This window comes from Grampus griseus (assembly GCF_964374135.1).
Source record: "Grampus griseus genome assembly, chromosome: 15".
Lineage (NCBI taxonomy): Eukaryota > Metazoa > Chordata > Mammalia > Artiodactyla > Delphinidae > Grampus > Grampus griseus.
The window spans coordinates 25,292,904-25,309,179 of NC_139009.1; the positions used below are offsets into that span (position 1 = coordinate 25,292,904).

Genomic DNA, 16,276 nt, shown 5'->3' on the forward strand with positions numbered 1-16,276 from the left:
ACCTGAGTTTATAGCTGATGTCAGATTCTTATGAGCCAGTTCTTTATTTTAAAACGTGTCTTCCTCTTTGTCTTACAGTATATACAGGAATATATACTGTATCTTTGATACCCGGTATAGAGCCTAGTGTGTCATCTAAAAATATTTGTATAATTGATTTAAGATGAAATGAGATTTTATAAGAACGCCTTTAAGATCTGAAAGTTTGTGAAAGCTTTTGGGCTTTTTAAAAAATATGAACTCAGCAATAAATTATTTAGTTTTACTACTGAATTTTTCAACTATGAGCAACTATTGGCCTTTTGCAAGAAAAATGATGTGAAGCTTTTCCCTCAACTCCTTTTTCCATTTGAGACTCCTAACTAATTTTAGGTGGTACTAATAATCACCTAAAATTTCAAATTCAGCTAAAATTTATCGAGCACTTAATGATTATATTTGCTGTATTTACTTTAGGATATGAAGATGGAAAACAAACCTAGAGAATGATCCAGTGGATTTTTCTTAGCAGTATTTTACTATTTTATGCTTTATTATAAAGGACATTTTTGGGACAGTTAGCAAAACTTAAAAGTGGGGTCTGGGGCTTCCCTGGTGGCGCAGTGGTTGAGAGTCCGCCTGCCGATGCAGGGGACGCGGGTTAGTGCCCCGGTCCGGGAGGATCCCGCGTGCCGCGGAGCGGCTGGGCCCGTGAGCCATGGCCGCTGGGCCTGCGCGTCCGGAGCCTGTGCTCCGCAACGGGAGAGGCCGCAGCAGTGAGAGGCCCGCGTACCGCAAAAAAAAAAAAAAAAACAAACTGGGGTCTGAGGAATAGTTAGTTGTTAGTAGTGCATGGATGTTACTTCTTTGATTTTAGTGGTTGTATTATGGTTTGTAGGAGAAGGGTCTTGTTTCTAGGAAATACACATTAAAGTATTCAGGGGTGATTGGTCATCAGATTGCCAACTTATTCTCAGATAGTTAGGGAAAAAATGTCTTTGTATAGCAATATAAATTGTTGATTAAGATTATGGTTGTTTCAAAATAAAGATTATATTTTTTCTTGATTGCAGTTGTTGTATATGTTAATTGTAGAACTTTTGGAACAATTTTCTGAAAATACTGATTTGTTCTCACATTCACATACCATGTATTGATTATTTAATACACGTGCATGCTGGTTTTAATTTATGATATATTTTTCTTCATATATGGAGATAACAGCCAAATGGATATTTCTTTATAATATAATGTTCTTTTTCTTGCTGATAACAAAAATATGTAGCAACAGTAGAAATTTAGGAAATATTCCTTGAAAAGGTAGATTAAGTTCTTAACTGAATTGTGCATTTATAATTATGGCTATAATGTTCTAGTGACTTTCTGTTTAGAGTAATGTTCTGCATAATGGATATATGGCAAAGTGGTTTTGTCATTCAGCAGATTTTCAAGGTCTTTCTAGGCAGAAATTTTTTTCTCCTTGTTGGTCTATTTGTTCATTTCAACCTACTAGTGGTTGCCAGGGGTACGGATGGGACAGATAGGATAGGAGGGAGGAGGGCGGGCAGCATAAGAGGACAACATGAGAAAACCTTGTGATGGTGATGGTGTACAGTATTAACTGTAGTGGTGGATACCTGAACCAACAAATTGGGTAAAGTGTACCAGAGATCTCTGCATTATTTTTTAACAACTGCATGTGAATTTACAGTTACTGCAGTAAACTTTTTAATTAATAAAAAACATAGACATACCAAAAAATGTTCTACTTTTGAAGATTCCCATAAAAGCCAAGCTAAGAATATTGTACAATAAAAGAATTTTCCCCATGTATTTAAAAATAATTCTTTTCCTCTGTTTAAAAAATACTCCATCAGTCAGTCTCATTAGTGGCTTACATAAAAAAGTATTCCAGTTATTTCCCTTCTCCCATGGGTAAGAAATTAATTACTTCTTAATTACAACAGGGGGAGATCTTTTATTTGGAATTTGGAAGTGATTTTTAAAAAATCAGCAACATAGTTTAAACTAGATTTTTCAGAGAATTACTTATTCTATTAGTTTGATGTATAGATTCTGAGGAGTATAATAATTTACTTTGTTGTTTTTAACACTGTTAACTATAAGATTAACTTTTTTTTTTTTAAGCAACTTAACTTACTAAAAGCAAAACAGAAGGCTTTGGTGGAACAGATGGAAAAAGAAAAAATACAAAGCAACAAAGGATCATCATATAAACTTCTGGTAGAGCAAGCCAAATTAAAGCAGGCGACCTCAAAGGTATGATCTTTACTTTTTAATGTAATTATCTTAGAAAAGTCACTCTCCCTTTTAGTATTTTAAGTTACTTGAATAGTTAAGTATTTTTAGTAATGATCAGGAAACCTTGTTATTCTGCTTATCAACAAAAATCTATTCCTTGTACTTTTTCTGGGAAAGGTAGCTTTTAACTCAAGTAAATATATGATTAATGTGGGCTTAAAGTATTTTTATAGTGTATTTCTTCTAAAGTGAATTGTGTTCCAGTAAATTGAAGATAAAAGGACTCAGGAAATATATGGTTTTCCTAATGTGTCCTTTATATGTAAAATTTTTAAAAATAATGATATATTTTTTTAAATTTGGGGGATAACATTTATATGTAGCAACCAAGTTTACATATTGTGTTTCTTTAAATATGAAATTACAGTTACTCCATCAGAGTTTGAAATGAATTAATACTCTGTACTTAGTATATATAGGTTTCTTTACCATTCACCTTTTATGATTATATTTAGATGTTTTGGTAATATTTATTTAAAATGTTAGATTTGACCTGTTGTAGCCTTTCTATAGAACTTCACCTTTCTGATATTCTGTTATGTATCTGATACCTTATTTTAAAATAGGACATGAGGTATATTGGTCAGTATAGTTTTTAATAGTCTTACTTTTTGAAGCTTATGGTTTGCCTAAAAATTTTGTTCTTTAGAAGTTGTAAGTTTTCTGAGTGAATATTTTCATGTCATAAATAAACTTTTACTGCAAGAATTTTCATTCAATAAACAGTGGTTTAAATATTGTAAATTTCTGTGTACAGCACTTTAAGGATTTAATTCGATTACGTCGGACAGCAGAGTGGTCTCGTTCTAATTTAGACACAGAAGTTACAACAACAAAGGAAAGCCCAGAGATAGAACCACTTCCATTTACCCTGGCTCATGAACGTTGTATTTCAGTAGTCCAGAAACTTGTCCTTTTTCTCCTCTCCATGGATTTTACATGCCATGCAGATCTCTTATTATTTGTTTGTAAGGTAAGTAAACGAATAGACATAATTTATAATTATACAGACTTAGTAAGAAAAAGAAATAAGAAAAAATGCGGTTTTTAATTGATTTTTAAGAGAAATAAAAGTGCTTTCACTGGTTTTCCTTTTATGCAGTTTAGTTTTTTTTTTAATGTGCCTTGAAAGGTTTTAAAAATATTTTGGCACTTATTTCTTAGGAGACCTAATGTGTGTGTGTGTATATATATATATTATATATATATGTTTTGCGGTACACGGGCCTCTCACTGTTGTGGCCTCTCTGGTTGCGGAGCACAGGCTCTGGACGCGCAGGCTCAGCGGCCATGGCTGACAGGCCCAGCCGCTCCGCGGCATGTGGGATCTTCCCGGACCGGGGCATGAACCTGTGTCCCCTGCATCGGCAGACGGACCCCCAACCACTGTGCCACCAGGGAAGCCCCTAATGTATATTTTTAACCTAGTTAAAACTAGATTAATGTAGATTTGAAATGTAAGTAATGTGGGTATGTCTATCTACAGCCTACCTTTTGTCTATTAGGATAGGAAATTATTATTATCAGGATAGGAAATCTACAAACGAGTGTCAGATTATAGCAGTGAAGGGTGTATTAATGCCCTGAAAGCTTTCCTGTAGCATATTCATTGCTTATAGAAATTATTTTAAACTATTCAACTCAGGTTTTTACCTGGATTTTAATATTTGATCCATGAAATTACATTTCTTTTGCATTTACATCAAATAATTATTTTGACATCAAAAGCATATCTCATTGAAAGCAGTTACTTCAATGCTTTATTTTTGGAAAAACATATTTAATTGCTATTTAAGTGTATGATTTTATAAAATGTATTACAGGTTCTTGCACGCATTGCGAATGCCACGAGGCCAACTATACATCTGTGTGAGATTGTGAATGAACCCCAACTGGAAAGACTGCTATTACTCTTGGTTGGAACTGACTTCAATAGAGGAGATATATCTTGGGGTGGTGCTTGGGCTCAATATTCCTTAACTTGTATGCTACAGGATATTTTAGCAGGTTTGTTAGGATTTATTTTTAATAAGGTATGTCAAAATTAGCTTGTTGCTGCTTGACTAATCTTCAAAGGAAACTGTGAGCTCCTCAAAAGTATAAAATGTCTCTTTCATGTATGGCAGTAGCAACCATTTAGAATTACTTTTGCGTTTAATTATGTTGACACTTGTAATAAATGCAAGTTTTTATGGAGGAGTTAGGTTACAGAGTACAGGGACATTGGAGCTAGTCAGCTTCCTTATTAATACCAGCAGTGGGCTGCTTCCTAATTCTTTATGTGCACTTGAGGAAGGTACTCCCTGCTCCTCAGTTTTTTCATCTGTAAAATAAGGATAATAAAAGTATCTTTCTTATGAAGTTATTTTGATGAATAAGTGAGTTAATGTGTGTAAAGTGATTATAATAACTCCTTGTTCATATCGCACATTTTGTATTTGCTATTAGTTAGCATTTGAAGGTAATGCAGTGAGCCCTAGCATTTCCTTGGGTAGGTGTGGACTCATTTGCCTCAGAATCTTTTGTGGTTGGTAGAGTACACATGCTATTCTCAATACTGGATGAAAAACTATGGTTTGGATGTCTGTTTACTAATTACTAAAGCAGTTAGGATGCTCTTCTTACCTGCAGGAGAATTGCTGGCTCCAGTAGCTGCAGAAGCCATGGAGGAAGGAACAGTGAGTGATGATGTAGGTGCAACAGCTGGTGACTCTGATGACGCCCTGCAGCAGTCTTCAGCTCAGTTGCTGGAAACTATAGATGAACCTTTGACACATGATATAACAGGTACATTCTTTAAATTTTTTACTTAAAATATCTGTAGCTCTTTTTTAAGAAAATGAAACATGTTTCAAAATTAAGAATATTAATGAAGTATAAAGTTAAGTTTTATATTAGGTCTTTGGCCTTACTAACCATATCAGTTATTTTCCTGATAAGTATGTTTTGCTTTGATTCTCTGAATGCATATTAAAATAAAATGGTATCCTTTCACAGGGTCTGTGTTATCTTGATATGGTCTTATTTGGCTATGTTGAAAGAATTACAACCTAGAAAACAGTTAAAGATACACAGTGGTAAAGATAGCAAGGCTCTTGTTCTCTTTTTCTTTTTTCTTTCTTTGTTTTCTGCCTTTTCAAAAACTATAATGTGTATCTTAGCGTGTACAGTCCTTTGTGGTGTACTCCTTACTTTTGAAGACTGTTTTGCAATGCTGTGGTCATTTCATCTGTCTCATTCCTTAATCTTAGATTCTCTCATGATTTTATCCTTTCTGTCTGATAGTCCCTTTATCTGGAGTAGACTTTCTTCTCTAGTTTGCATGATGAACTTCTTATCTAAGATTCCCATAAAGCATGCTCTCCTCCAAGAAGCTTTTTCCATTACCACCAGCAATGCTGGAGACTGCCATCGGTGCTGCCTGCAGCACTGCCTACATTCTAGATTGTCTCTGATAGCACCTATTACGTTGTAGTTGGTTTAATTTCTGTAGTGTACCCTCACCTCTGAACCTCTGTTAATTTGTTGGAGGGTGGACATTTGTTTTATTAATCTTTATATACTCAGACCCTAATACAGGCTAGTATTTTCTTGGCATTCTATAAATATATGTTGAATAATAGAGGGTGGGAAGGGAAGGAAGATAAGAGTTGTAAGGCATAAAAGGCTAGTTAAAAATTTGGAGTCATCTGAGAGCAAAATCATTTCCAATTCATGATAGAAAAATAAGGTGAATAGCAGTCTTAAAACTGAAATCTTTGCTTTTCACTGTAATACCTGGTACTATTTCCTTAACTACTGGATGTAATATAATGAATTACATATTGAGGCAATAAAACGAATAACATTGTTCATTCTAGAAATGGTTAATGATTATTTTTAACAACAAAGTTTATGTAACTTGATTCAACAAGGATTAATCATATGGTCTTTTTCCCTAGGAAGTCACATATTATTGCACTGGTGTTCTTAATTTTGTGTTATAGGGTGATATTTTTGCATACTTACGCTTAATTGTCAGGTATAAAAATTTAGAGATTTTTGTATCAGTAGAAATATATATTATGTATAAGTAAATTAACTTTTTCTGTAATTAAAAGCAATATATTGGTTAAATTTTATGTTATGTACTCCACCAAAAAAAACCACTTTCAATTATTTGAAGGTGCACCTCCTCTTTCCTCTTTGGAAAAAGATAAAGAAATCGATCTTGAGCTACTTCAGGATCTAATGGAAGTTGACATTGATCCTTTAGATATTGATTTGGAAAAGGATCCTCTTGCAGCCAAAGTTTTTAAGGTACGATATAGTAGAGTATTCTTTGCAATTAAAACCTTTCATCTTATACTTCTGGTTTATTAATTACTTAAAAGACGAAAGTATACACCTAATATAACCCATTATTTAGCTTACTCAAAATTAAATTCCTCTAGGTACTATAGTAGATTTTTTATAGAACTAGTGGAATAGTATACGGAGGACTTACATCATTTTATTAATATAGCCACTAACGTTATCTTATATGATAATAAGAACCACTAATAAGCATGGGAGGTATGGTTATGGACTGTTGACATTTCAAGCAGCATTTAAGCTTATCCAAGTTGGGTTCATTGCAGAATCTCCTTCTTTGTTAGCTGCTACTTTTTCTAAAGGAGATACCTCCCTAATACTTTATTTTGGTTCATTTTGTGTGTAAGAGATTTTATTAAAGATGTTAATTACCTCTCAGAGTCTAACAAATAAGGTTTTTTTAGATTTTGGGATAAAATGGAGAGAATATTATGAACCATTCCTTTAATCATTAAGATTATGTTTTAGAAATTTAAAGGGTAAGGAGAACGTTTATTTTGTAGCCCTGTTTGACTTTAGGTAATGTAAATAATATGTCACTCTTCGTGAAGAGGCAAAAATAAACCACAGTTTTTTCCTATTCTTTTAAGCCAATAAGCAGTACATGGTATGACTATTGGGGTGCTGATTATGGCACCTACAATTACAACCCATACATAGGAGGTCTTGGAATTCCTGTAGCAAAGCCACCAGCAAATACAGAGAAGAATGGATCACAGACAGTTAGTGTTTCAGTGTCTCAGGGTAAGTGTGTGTTCATATTTTAAGGCATAAGCTATTCTTAAAACAAGTCCTCAATTTATGTATTCTTTGTCTCCTGAGAATTTGATCCTGAGTGTTTGCTGAGAGGGTTTATTATTGCAGGGGTGCCGTGAGAGTGACTGTCATTCAGAGCTGTGTGTCAGTCAGTTTAGAAGAGCTTCTATTTATGGTCTATTTTTTGTTTCTCAGAATAACACTTTGCAAAATATATTTGTGAGTTGTGTGGGTTTGCTGGTGGTTTTAATTAATTGTGCTTCCTTTTATTTTTATTGTTAATAATAAATTTATATTTTATTTGTAAACAGAATGAAATCACGTTGAGTATTATTTTTGCACTCTTCTAGTCACATAGAGTATATAACTTTTTTTAAAAATAAAATCTTTTCTTAAATTTTGAAACAATCATACATTTACTGAAAAGTTGCAAGTTAATACAGAGAACATTTGTTATCCTGACCCATTTGGGAGTAAGTTGGTAATCTGATGTTTTTTTGTTTTATTTTGTTTGTTTTACAAAGCAGAACATTTCTTCTACATAAACACATCAGGAAGCACATTCCATCAAAATCAGGAAATTAACATTAGTAACTTTAAGACCCCATTCAGGTTTCAGCAGTTATGTCTAAATTATGCCCTTTATGCAGAATGATCCAGTACAAAATTGTGTGTTGCATTTACTGTTGACCCTTGAATAAGGTGGGGGTGGGGGACCCACTCCCACACAGTTGGAAGTCTGTGTATAACTTTACAGTTGGCCCTCCGTCTCCAAGGTTTTGCATCCATGCATTCAACCAACTATGGATAGTGCGTACATAGTTGTTGAAAAAAGTCCATGTATAAGTGGACTCATGTGGCTCAAACTGTGTTGTTCAAGCATCAACCGTAGTTATCATATCTCTTTAGTCTTATTCAGTCTGCCACACTTTGTCAGAGGTAACTTTCATGACCTTGGTGCTTTTGATGATTATAGGACACTTGTTCAGTAGTATGTCCCTCAATTTGGGTTTGTATGCTATTTCCTCACAATTAGATTGTGGTCATGTGTTTTTGGCATAAATATCAAGAAAGTGTACTGCTCAGGTTTTCTTACTGCATCCTATTAGGTGGCTCATGATTTTAATTTGGACCACTGCTGGTGGCATTAAGTTTAATTACTTGATAAAGGAGATGTCTACCAATATTTTCCAGTGAAAAGTTATTCTTTTGTAAGAAAGTAAGAAAGTTATTCTTTTGTAAGAAAGTTTTGATGGGTTGGAGTGGCAGAATAATACTTGGAATCTATTCTTTTTTAAAAAAGTTATTATTTTATTCACTTAGTTTTGAATAGACCAGTGGTTTCCTATTTTATTCAGTGGGTTATAATTTGTTATCATTATTTTCTTGTTTTTATTGAGGTAAATTCAAGAGATCATAAAATTTTCCATTTTAGCCTTTTTTTTTTTTTTTTTTTTGCGGTATGCGGGCCTCTCACTGTTGTGGCCTCTTCCGTTGTGGAGCACAGGCTCCGGACGCGCAGCCTCAGCGATTGTGGCTCACGGGCCCAGCTGCTCTGCGGCATGTGGGATCCTCCCGGACCGGGGCATGAACCCGTGTCCCCTGCATTGGCAGGTGGAACCTCAACCACTGCACCACCAGAGAAGACCCATTTTAGCCATTTTTAAGTGTACAATTCTGTGGCATTAAGTACATTCGCAATGTTGTCATTATTTATTTTGATGTTCGAAATGTCCCTGATTTGACACATGGTATCTCCTTTAATCTGGTCTCTGTCTTTTTGAAATGTCTTCATATTTCTTTGAACACTTCCCTGTTTCCTGGCATAACAAAATGCCCCAGGCTCATCATTTACTTTCCCTTCCCCAGACTGGGAGTTAGCCACTTCATGAATGAAAATGGTATTTCAGAACCTTTTAGTGGAGAAATGTGATTAAGAATTCAAGATTTGAGTGCTAGATAGACTTGCTGTTAATTTTTGGCTGTTCCACACTCTCTCTTGATGGATAAATCTAGGGAGTGTGTACACACATTTGTGTTTATATTTATTTCTATATTTGTCTGTCTATCCGTCTAGAATGCCATGAGTCCACATTGATATATCAGTTAATCTAACAGTAATCTACTCCATAAGCTTCATATTAGTTTTTTCCTTTTCCATATTTCTCTTTTCTCTGATAGTGAGGTACCTGATTCTCATCATTCTTAATTTATTTGCTTCCATTATCATTACTTCACTTACTTGATCTACCTCTCTTTATATATCTACTCTCCCATCTCTAGCCTCCTTTGCACAGATGTTGTTACCTGCTGTAACTCTGATACCCCATGCCAGGTTGTTCTGATGTGAAGATACACTACTCACCCTGTTTTGGGTTCAGATGTCAACGTTTTATTGTAGGAAGTAGGACGTGAATAATAATTATCAAATAGGTTTTGTTTTTTCTTTTAATTGCTTTCTGTAGCCCTAGATGCTCGTCTAGAAGTTGGACTTGAACAACAAGCAGAACTTATGTTGAAAATGATGTCAACCCTAGAAGCAGATTCCATTTTACAGGCATTAACAAATACATCTCCTACCTGTGAGTAAAAGTCACCATTCTTAGAGAATTACCATGAACAGTTCATCTCCTGATTATTTTCAGGTGCACTCAGTAAGGATGGATTTTTAAATTCTCCCTTGCTAAGTTAGTAGGAAGTTGAGAAATAAGACAAAGGATTAATGAATCAGGAGAGCAGAGGGGGAACAAATTACCTCCATGTAGTGCTCATAAGTTCAGTCCAAAAACCTGAGTCATGTTTTTGTTATGGTGGTGGTGTGCGGTTAATGAAATTCCTGGGGGAGCCTGCATAGCTCGCTGCCTGGGAGTTCGTTGCATTATATCCAAATTTATGATAAAATGGGTTTCTTAATAGTAACATCTTTATCTTCCTTTAAGACCAAGATGGAAGACTTAGGTAATGAAGATAGCCAAATGGGCCTGATTGAACTACAGAATTGAGAGGATTTACTACCTAATTATTTACAGCAAAAGAAGAAAAACTTTTTATAGTAAATGACTGGATAGTAAATATTTTAGGCTTTCTGGGGCTATACAGGGTGTGTTGCAGGTCTACTCTGACTTTGTAGCAGGAAAGCAGCTGTAGACAATATATACCTAAATGAATAGGCATGGTTATTAAAGAAACCGTGTTACGGAATCTGGTGGCCTGTCAGATTTGGCCGTTAGGACATGGTTTGCTGACTGTTGATGTTGTTCTAGGCTTGGGTAGATCCCCTTCTGTCAGGTGAGTATAGTTAGATAGCAGCCTGTCTATCTTAACATAGGAGCTGTGCTGACGTGATGGTGATATTTTTATTTTTCTTAGGCCAAGAAAAATAAAAACATGGTGGGTAATGGTGGTGAGTAAAGCTGTAGAGATACTAGTTAGAACCTAGGAAGCACATCACGTCCTTCTCCTATGAAGTAAAGTTCCCAACCCATTTCAATAGAGAAATTTGGATTTTTAGATCTTCCTATGTTAAATTGAATTCTTTTGGTTTGCATTCTGTATTTCTTGCCTTAGGAAGTATATAAAAAAGGAGAAAAAGAGAAGATTTGTCTAGTGTTCTGTTTCTCGATATATTCTATCTTTTGATTATTTTCCTGTGCAGAACTGTGTTCTCCTTTTAATATAAAACTTTCTAAATATATGAAAAACTCTCTTAACATCCCTTTATTTCTCTGCTCCCCATGAATATATACTCAGTTAGTTTGGTGTGTGTATCCTGGCATCAGAATTTTTGAACACTTCCCAGGCAATTTTAATGTGCTATCAAGGTTGAGAATCAATGGATTAGAGTCTAGGTTATTCTAAAACTACCTTCTCAAGAAATAGGCAGGATTCTTTTTTCTTTCCCTTTTCTCCTCCCTCTTATTAATTAGGAAAAAATTGAAAATAAAAATTTATAGAGAGTAAGGTTCTTCTCCCTTTGTGGACAAGTCCTGTGAATTTGGGAGCTTCTCTTTGTGGTGATTATCTTTTGAACTTTCAAGTAATGTTGTAAAAACAGGTTTTCAAATAATACAATGCTGAACCATTTTAAAGAATGCAATTTTAATTTTTAAAAAAATATACCTTGACTTACCTGTACATATTAATAACTAGTTAACGTTTCTCCTGATACTTTGTGTATAAAATCATAACTGTGTTTAATTTTCAGTATCACAGTCTCCCACTGGAACAGATGATTCGCTTCTAGGGGGTTTACAAGCAGTGAACCAATCCAGCCAGCTCATTGTACAGTTATCATCTGTCCCAATGTTAAATGTTTGTTTCAACAAACTTTTTTCCATGCTTCAAGTCCATCACGTTCAGGTATGACTTCAGGAGAAATTGTGTATTTTTAGACATTATTGCCAGCCTAGAAAAGATGAAAATACACGGGCAGATCAGTCTCAACCAGAGAGGGATGATTTCTTTGTCATACTCAGATGAAAAAATGTTGGAGATACTTTGATTAACCCAGCTCCTCAGTGATAGGTTATTTATAACTTTTATGATTTTAAGCTTACTGCTTTTGTTCCAACTACATATTATACACACACCTGCATTTAAAGACTTGAATCACGTCTTTTAATTTAGTAAAACATTTATATTAGGTAAATTATAAATTTTAATTCAGGTAAATTTCATTTGATCTAGAATTTTAAGATGTGTTTGCTTGTGAACTGAATTGAAAGTAACCAGAAGAAGTATTTTTCTTTAACATTTATTTTTATTATTTATTTATTTAATTTTATTTTTGGCTGTGTTGGGTCTTAGTTGTGGCACGCGGGATCTTAGCTGAGGCATGCAGGGTCTTTTGTTGTGGCATGCGGGCTCTTCATTGCAGCACACGGGCTTCTCTCTAGTTGTGGCATAAGGGTTTTCTCTCTCTAGTTGTGACACACAGGCTCCAGGGTGCATGGGCTCTGTAGTTGTGGTGAGCGGGTTCCAGAACAAGTGGGCTCTGTAGTTTGCAGCATGCAGGCTCTCTAGTTGAGGCACGCAAGCTCAGTAGTTGTGGCGCGTGGGCTTAGTTGCCCCATGGCATGTGGGATCTTAGTTCCCTGACCAGGGATCGAACACGTGTCCCCTGCATTGTAAGGTGGGTTCTTCACCACTGGACCACCAGGGAAGTCCCCAGAAGAAGTATTTAACAGAAAAATTATTTACTCATAATCATAAGGATTCATACATGAGATTTTTGCTTAGATGGTATTTCCTAATAGGTACATTTTCTTTCTGTCAATTTACATTCTTTTTCAGTTGGAATCACTTCTCCAGTTGTGGCTCACATTGAGTCTGAATTCTAGTTCGTCTGGAAACAAAGAAAATGGAGCAGACATTTTTTTATATAATGCTAATCGAATACCTGTCATTTCATTAAATCAAGGTAAGATTTATTAGAAGGAAAGTTATTAACGTAGCATAAACAATCTAAAAAGGTATTGATTAGGTTAACACCTAATCTTTGTCATTAGGGTTGTAATGTTGTAGTGAAAAAAACATATTTAAAATACTGACTTAATAATTTGCAGGAAAGAGAACAGAAAACTTATTCTCTGGTCTGTATTATGTCTGTGTATAACAGAGACATAAAATCTACAATGTTCTGTTTGTCTTTACATTGTAGTTCCTTAAAGTATTGTCTTGTTCATAGGCTGTTCTTTTGCAACTGGTCTTTTTTAAAAAATGTGAAATACCTCTAGGGAATTGGTAAATTGGAGAAGGATGTCAATTTTTTGTAGAAATTGTGTTCTTTCATTTTTTTTCTTGGCAAATGCAGGAATGTGGGAATAGTGAGACTTGAATAATATCCTTCAACAGGAATAGAACTAGCTTTCAGCTCGGGCTATAGGAATCTATTTAAAGAACAGTAAAAATCATTTATTCCTGATGCTTTCTCTCTAGAGATGTGCATCATGCATGGCCTTCACATGGCCTGTCTGTCAGCCTTAGTGACAGCCACACTGGCTTACGGTCCTACTTAATATCCGCATTCTCTCAGCAAGAGCTGGCCCTACTTTAATTATTAGGTTTCCTTCTGTTTCACTGTATTAATGATTATTATTATAAATTTTACTCCAATCAGTTTTTAAAACTTTTTTATTGTGAGAAACATTAAGCATAAACAAGAGTGAATAGAAGGGTAAAAAAAGTAATTATTTCTTACTGTCATCAGGTATTTTGTGAGTATTCAAATTTCCAATTGTTTAAACTATTACAGAATTTTTTTTGTATATTTGAAATAGATTCCATATGGAGTCTACACATTTTAATTAATTATGTTTCTTAATTCCTCTAATCTGTCTTTTTTTTTAAAATCCCCTTGCAAAGTTTGGTTGTTTTGTCTTTCAAGATTCCCTAGGTCCCAATTTTTAGTGATTGTATCTCTATGATGTCCTCTCTACTTTCTATAAATTGGTAATTAGACATGGAGCTTAATCTGATTTGAGTTTTTTTTTTTTTTTTTGGTGGTACGCGGGCCTCTCACTCTTGTGGCCTGTCCCGTTGCGGAGCACAGGCCCCGGACGCACAGGCTCAGCAGCCATGGCTCATGGGCCCAGCTGCTCCGCGGCATGTGGGATCTTCCTGGACCGGGGCACGAACCCGTGTCCCCTGCATTGGCAGGTGGACTCTCAACCACAGTGCCACCAGGGAAGCCCAGAGGTTTTTTTTTTAAGGCAGTTTCATAGGTTGTCTTTTTTTTATGTTGTTAATAGACACTAATGATTAATGCCTAGAATTAGTAGCAGTTCACAGGAAGTTTTGAAATGAAGATAGTCTAATTTTGTTATTCCTTTTTTATTAACTGAAATACTTCCATAAAGAGAAACTTCCTTTCATGTGCTATCATGTCACCCTTTGGAGATACAGTTTTTATATAGAGCCAGGAAAAATGCTAGAAATTTTCTGTATTTTAAAATTAAATTTAAAAACTAATTGGTTCACAAGTAGTCTATAATCATGACCACTTAGTTTCCTTAGTAAATATCTGTATAAGTTCATGATTTTAAAGTATTTCTTACGTTTCTGTTACAATCATTATGTTTATTGATGCTGAAATTATGCTGTTTGTGGTCAGTAAGATGATGCTTCATTAGATTCTTTTGGTTTTGTTTTTTGTGAAATACACAACTATATCTTTGTTAGATTTTAATATCATAGGTGTTCCAAACTATATTTCCTGCCTGAGATCTGGAATCAGCCATTCTACACAGTGTTTTAAGGGCAAAAACTGGGCACTGTATTATGTTTGTTTATTTTTAATAACTTTTGGCTTCTCCACATGCCACATGTGCTTCTTATTTAGGCCTTGCAGGTGACTTAGTTATTGTTTTAGTTTGTGCTTTTTCTGTGAAGTTACATTGGTTTTGAACGGTCAACCCCATCCCTGTCTTTCCAATATGCCCTATTATTTTCAATTTTTGGCTTTGCAGAATGTGAGGATTTTTAGTAAAGCACAAATTGTGTTACAGTAGAAATGCCTGTAGTTTGGAAAGGACAACAAATGTATAGTGATGACATGTTATTTTATTTGTCATGGGATGAGCTTTAACCTTAGATATAAAATGTTATTGACTCTCTAATGCTTTAGTTATGTTTAATGGGGAACTTTTATTTATATGTTTTGAGGACACAAGGTAGTGAATTGATTTAAAAAAATAATGTCATGTTTTAAAATTTATTCTTTTTGTTTTAATTCTTAGTAAACATTTGCTTTTTCTGAGTTAAAATTTCCCCTTTCTCTTTTCTACGTAGCATCAATAACTAGCTTTCTCACGGTGTTAGCGTGGTATCCCAATACTTTGCTCCGGACATGGTGCCTTGTTCTTCATAGTCTAACACTCATGACAAACATGCAGCTTAATCGTAAGTCCAAATATTTATTCCTTTAAATCTCTGACATATACTTTATTATTCTTGCTATGAGATTCTTGAAAAAGATTTTTTCAAGAAGTGATATAGTTGTGAAAATGATTAAATTCTTTATTAGAATATGTCCCTTCTGAATTTGTTCTTTTTGTTGTTGTTCTTAATGTATCTTGCCCTTTGTGCTTCTTTACTTTGATTATATACTCTCATCTATCTACAGTTACAAGATCAAATTATATTTTTACCTTCTAAAAACTTTTACTAGTTTTTAAAAATTGATTACTCTTAGAGTACAAAGTCAAGTATTTAATGTTAGTCTATGTCTTGTGTTGGTTATTTATTCTTTTTAAAGTAACTTAGCAGTTAAAAATGATTTATTCATTATAATATTCATGAACGTATATGACTAGGTTCCTCGGTGTATGCTTTTCACATCTAAAACCTACATTCACTGAACCTAATCGCTTCTTCTCAGATTCTAAAGTCCTATTAGTTTCCTACTTTCTTCACCCCACTCCTTTATTTCCCATTTAAGATAGTAAAATTAATTTCTGAACCTTTTAAGAAAGGAACTTCTGGTGCTTTCTGTGGCTTTCTGTATCTCAAAGTCACAAAGATACTCTCATACATTATCTTCTGTACTGCTTACTGGTTTTACTCTTTACATTTAGGTCTAGATTTTATCTGACATTCTTAGGTTGTTGGGAAGTAGGTATCCAAGTTCATATTAGAGAGCAAGGAGTAGCCATTTGTGAATTGAAATCTTCATTCCATCTGTAGGTTATGACAGCAGGTGGGTGGATTTCATCCCCATTCTCTTTGGGCTTAATTTCATTGACTAGAAAGCATCGTCACATTGATAAAGGTATTAATTAAAATCATTGCTGAGAATCAAAATGCTACTTCATTTTTCATTTGGAATATAATATTTTCCAAATATGGGATTGAAAACATCCCTATGTGA

General features: G+C 34.5%; 1 protein-coding gene across 1 annotated transcript in view; it reads left to right on the forward strand.

Annotated features, from left to right (window-relative positions):
* The window catches only part of BIRC6 (baculoviral IAP repeat containing 6), a gene marked incomplete at its 5' end in the record, with an annotated part of 244,882 nt that overhangs the window by 110,121 nt on the left and 118,485 nt on the right, over window positions 1-16,276 (forward strand). The window contains 10 exon segments of the mRNA XM_082671758.1: window positions 2,128-2,259; window positions 3,059-3,274; window positions 4,125-4,308; window positions 4,933-5,088; window positions 6,467-6,600; window positions 7,245-7,398; window positions 9,876-9,992; window positions 11,615-11,769; window positions 12,703-12,829; window positions 15,199-15,309. Coding sequence (XP_082527884.1) covers window positions 2,128-2,259; window positions 3,059-3,274; window positions 4,125-4,308; window positions 4,933-5,088; window positions 6,467-6,600; window positions 7,245-7,398; window positions 9,876-9,992; window positions 11,615-11,769; window positions 12,703-12,829; window positions 15,199-15,309 — 1,486 coding nt within the window.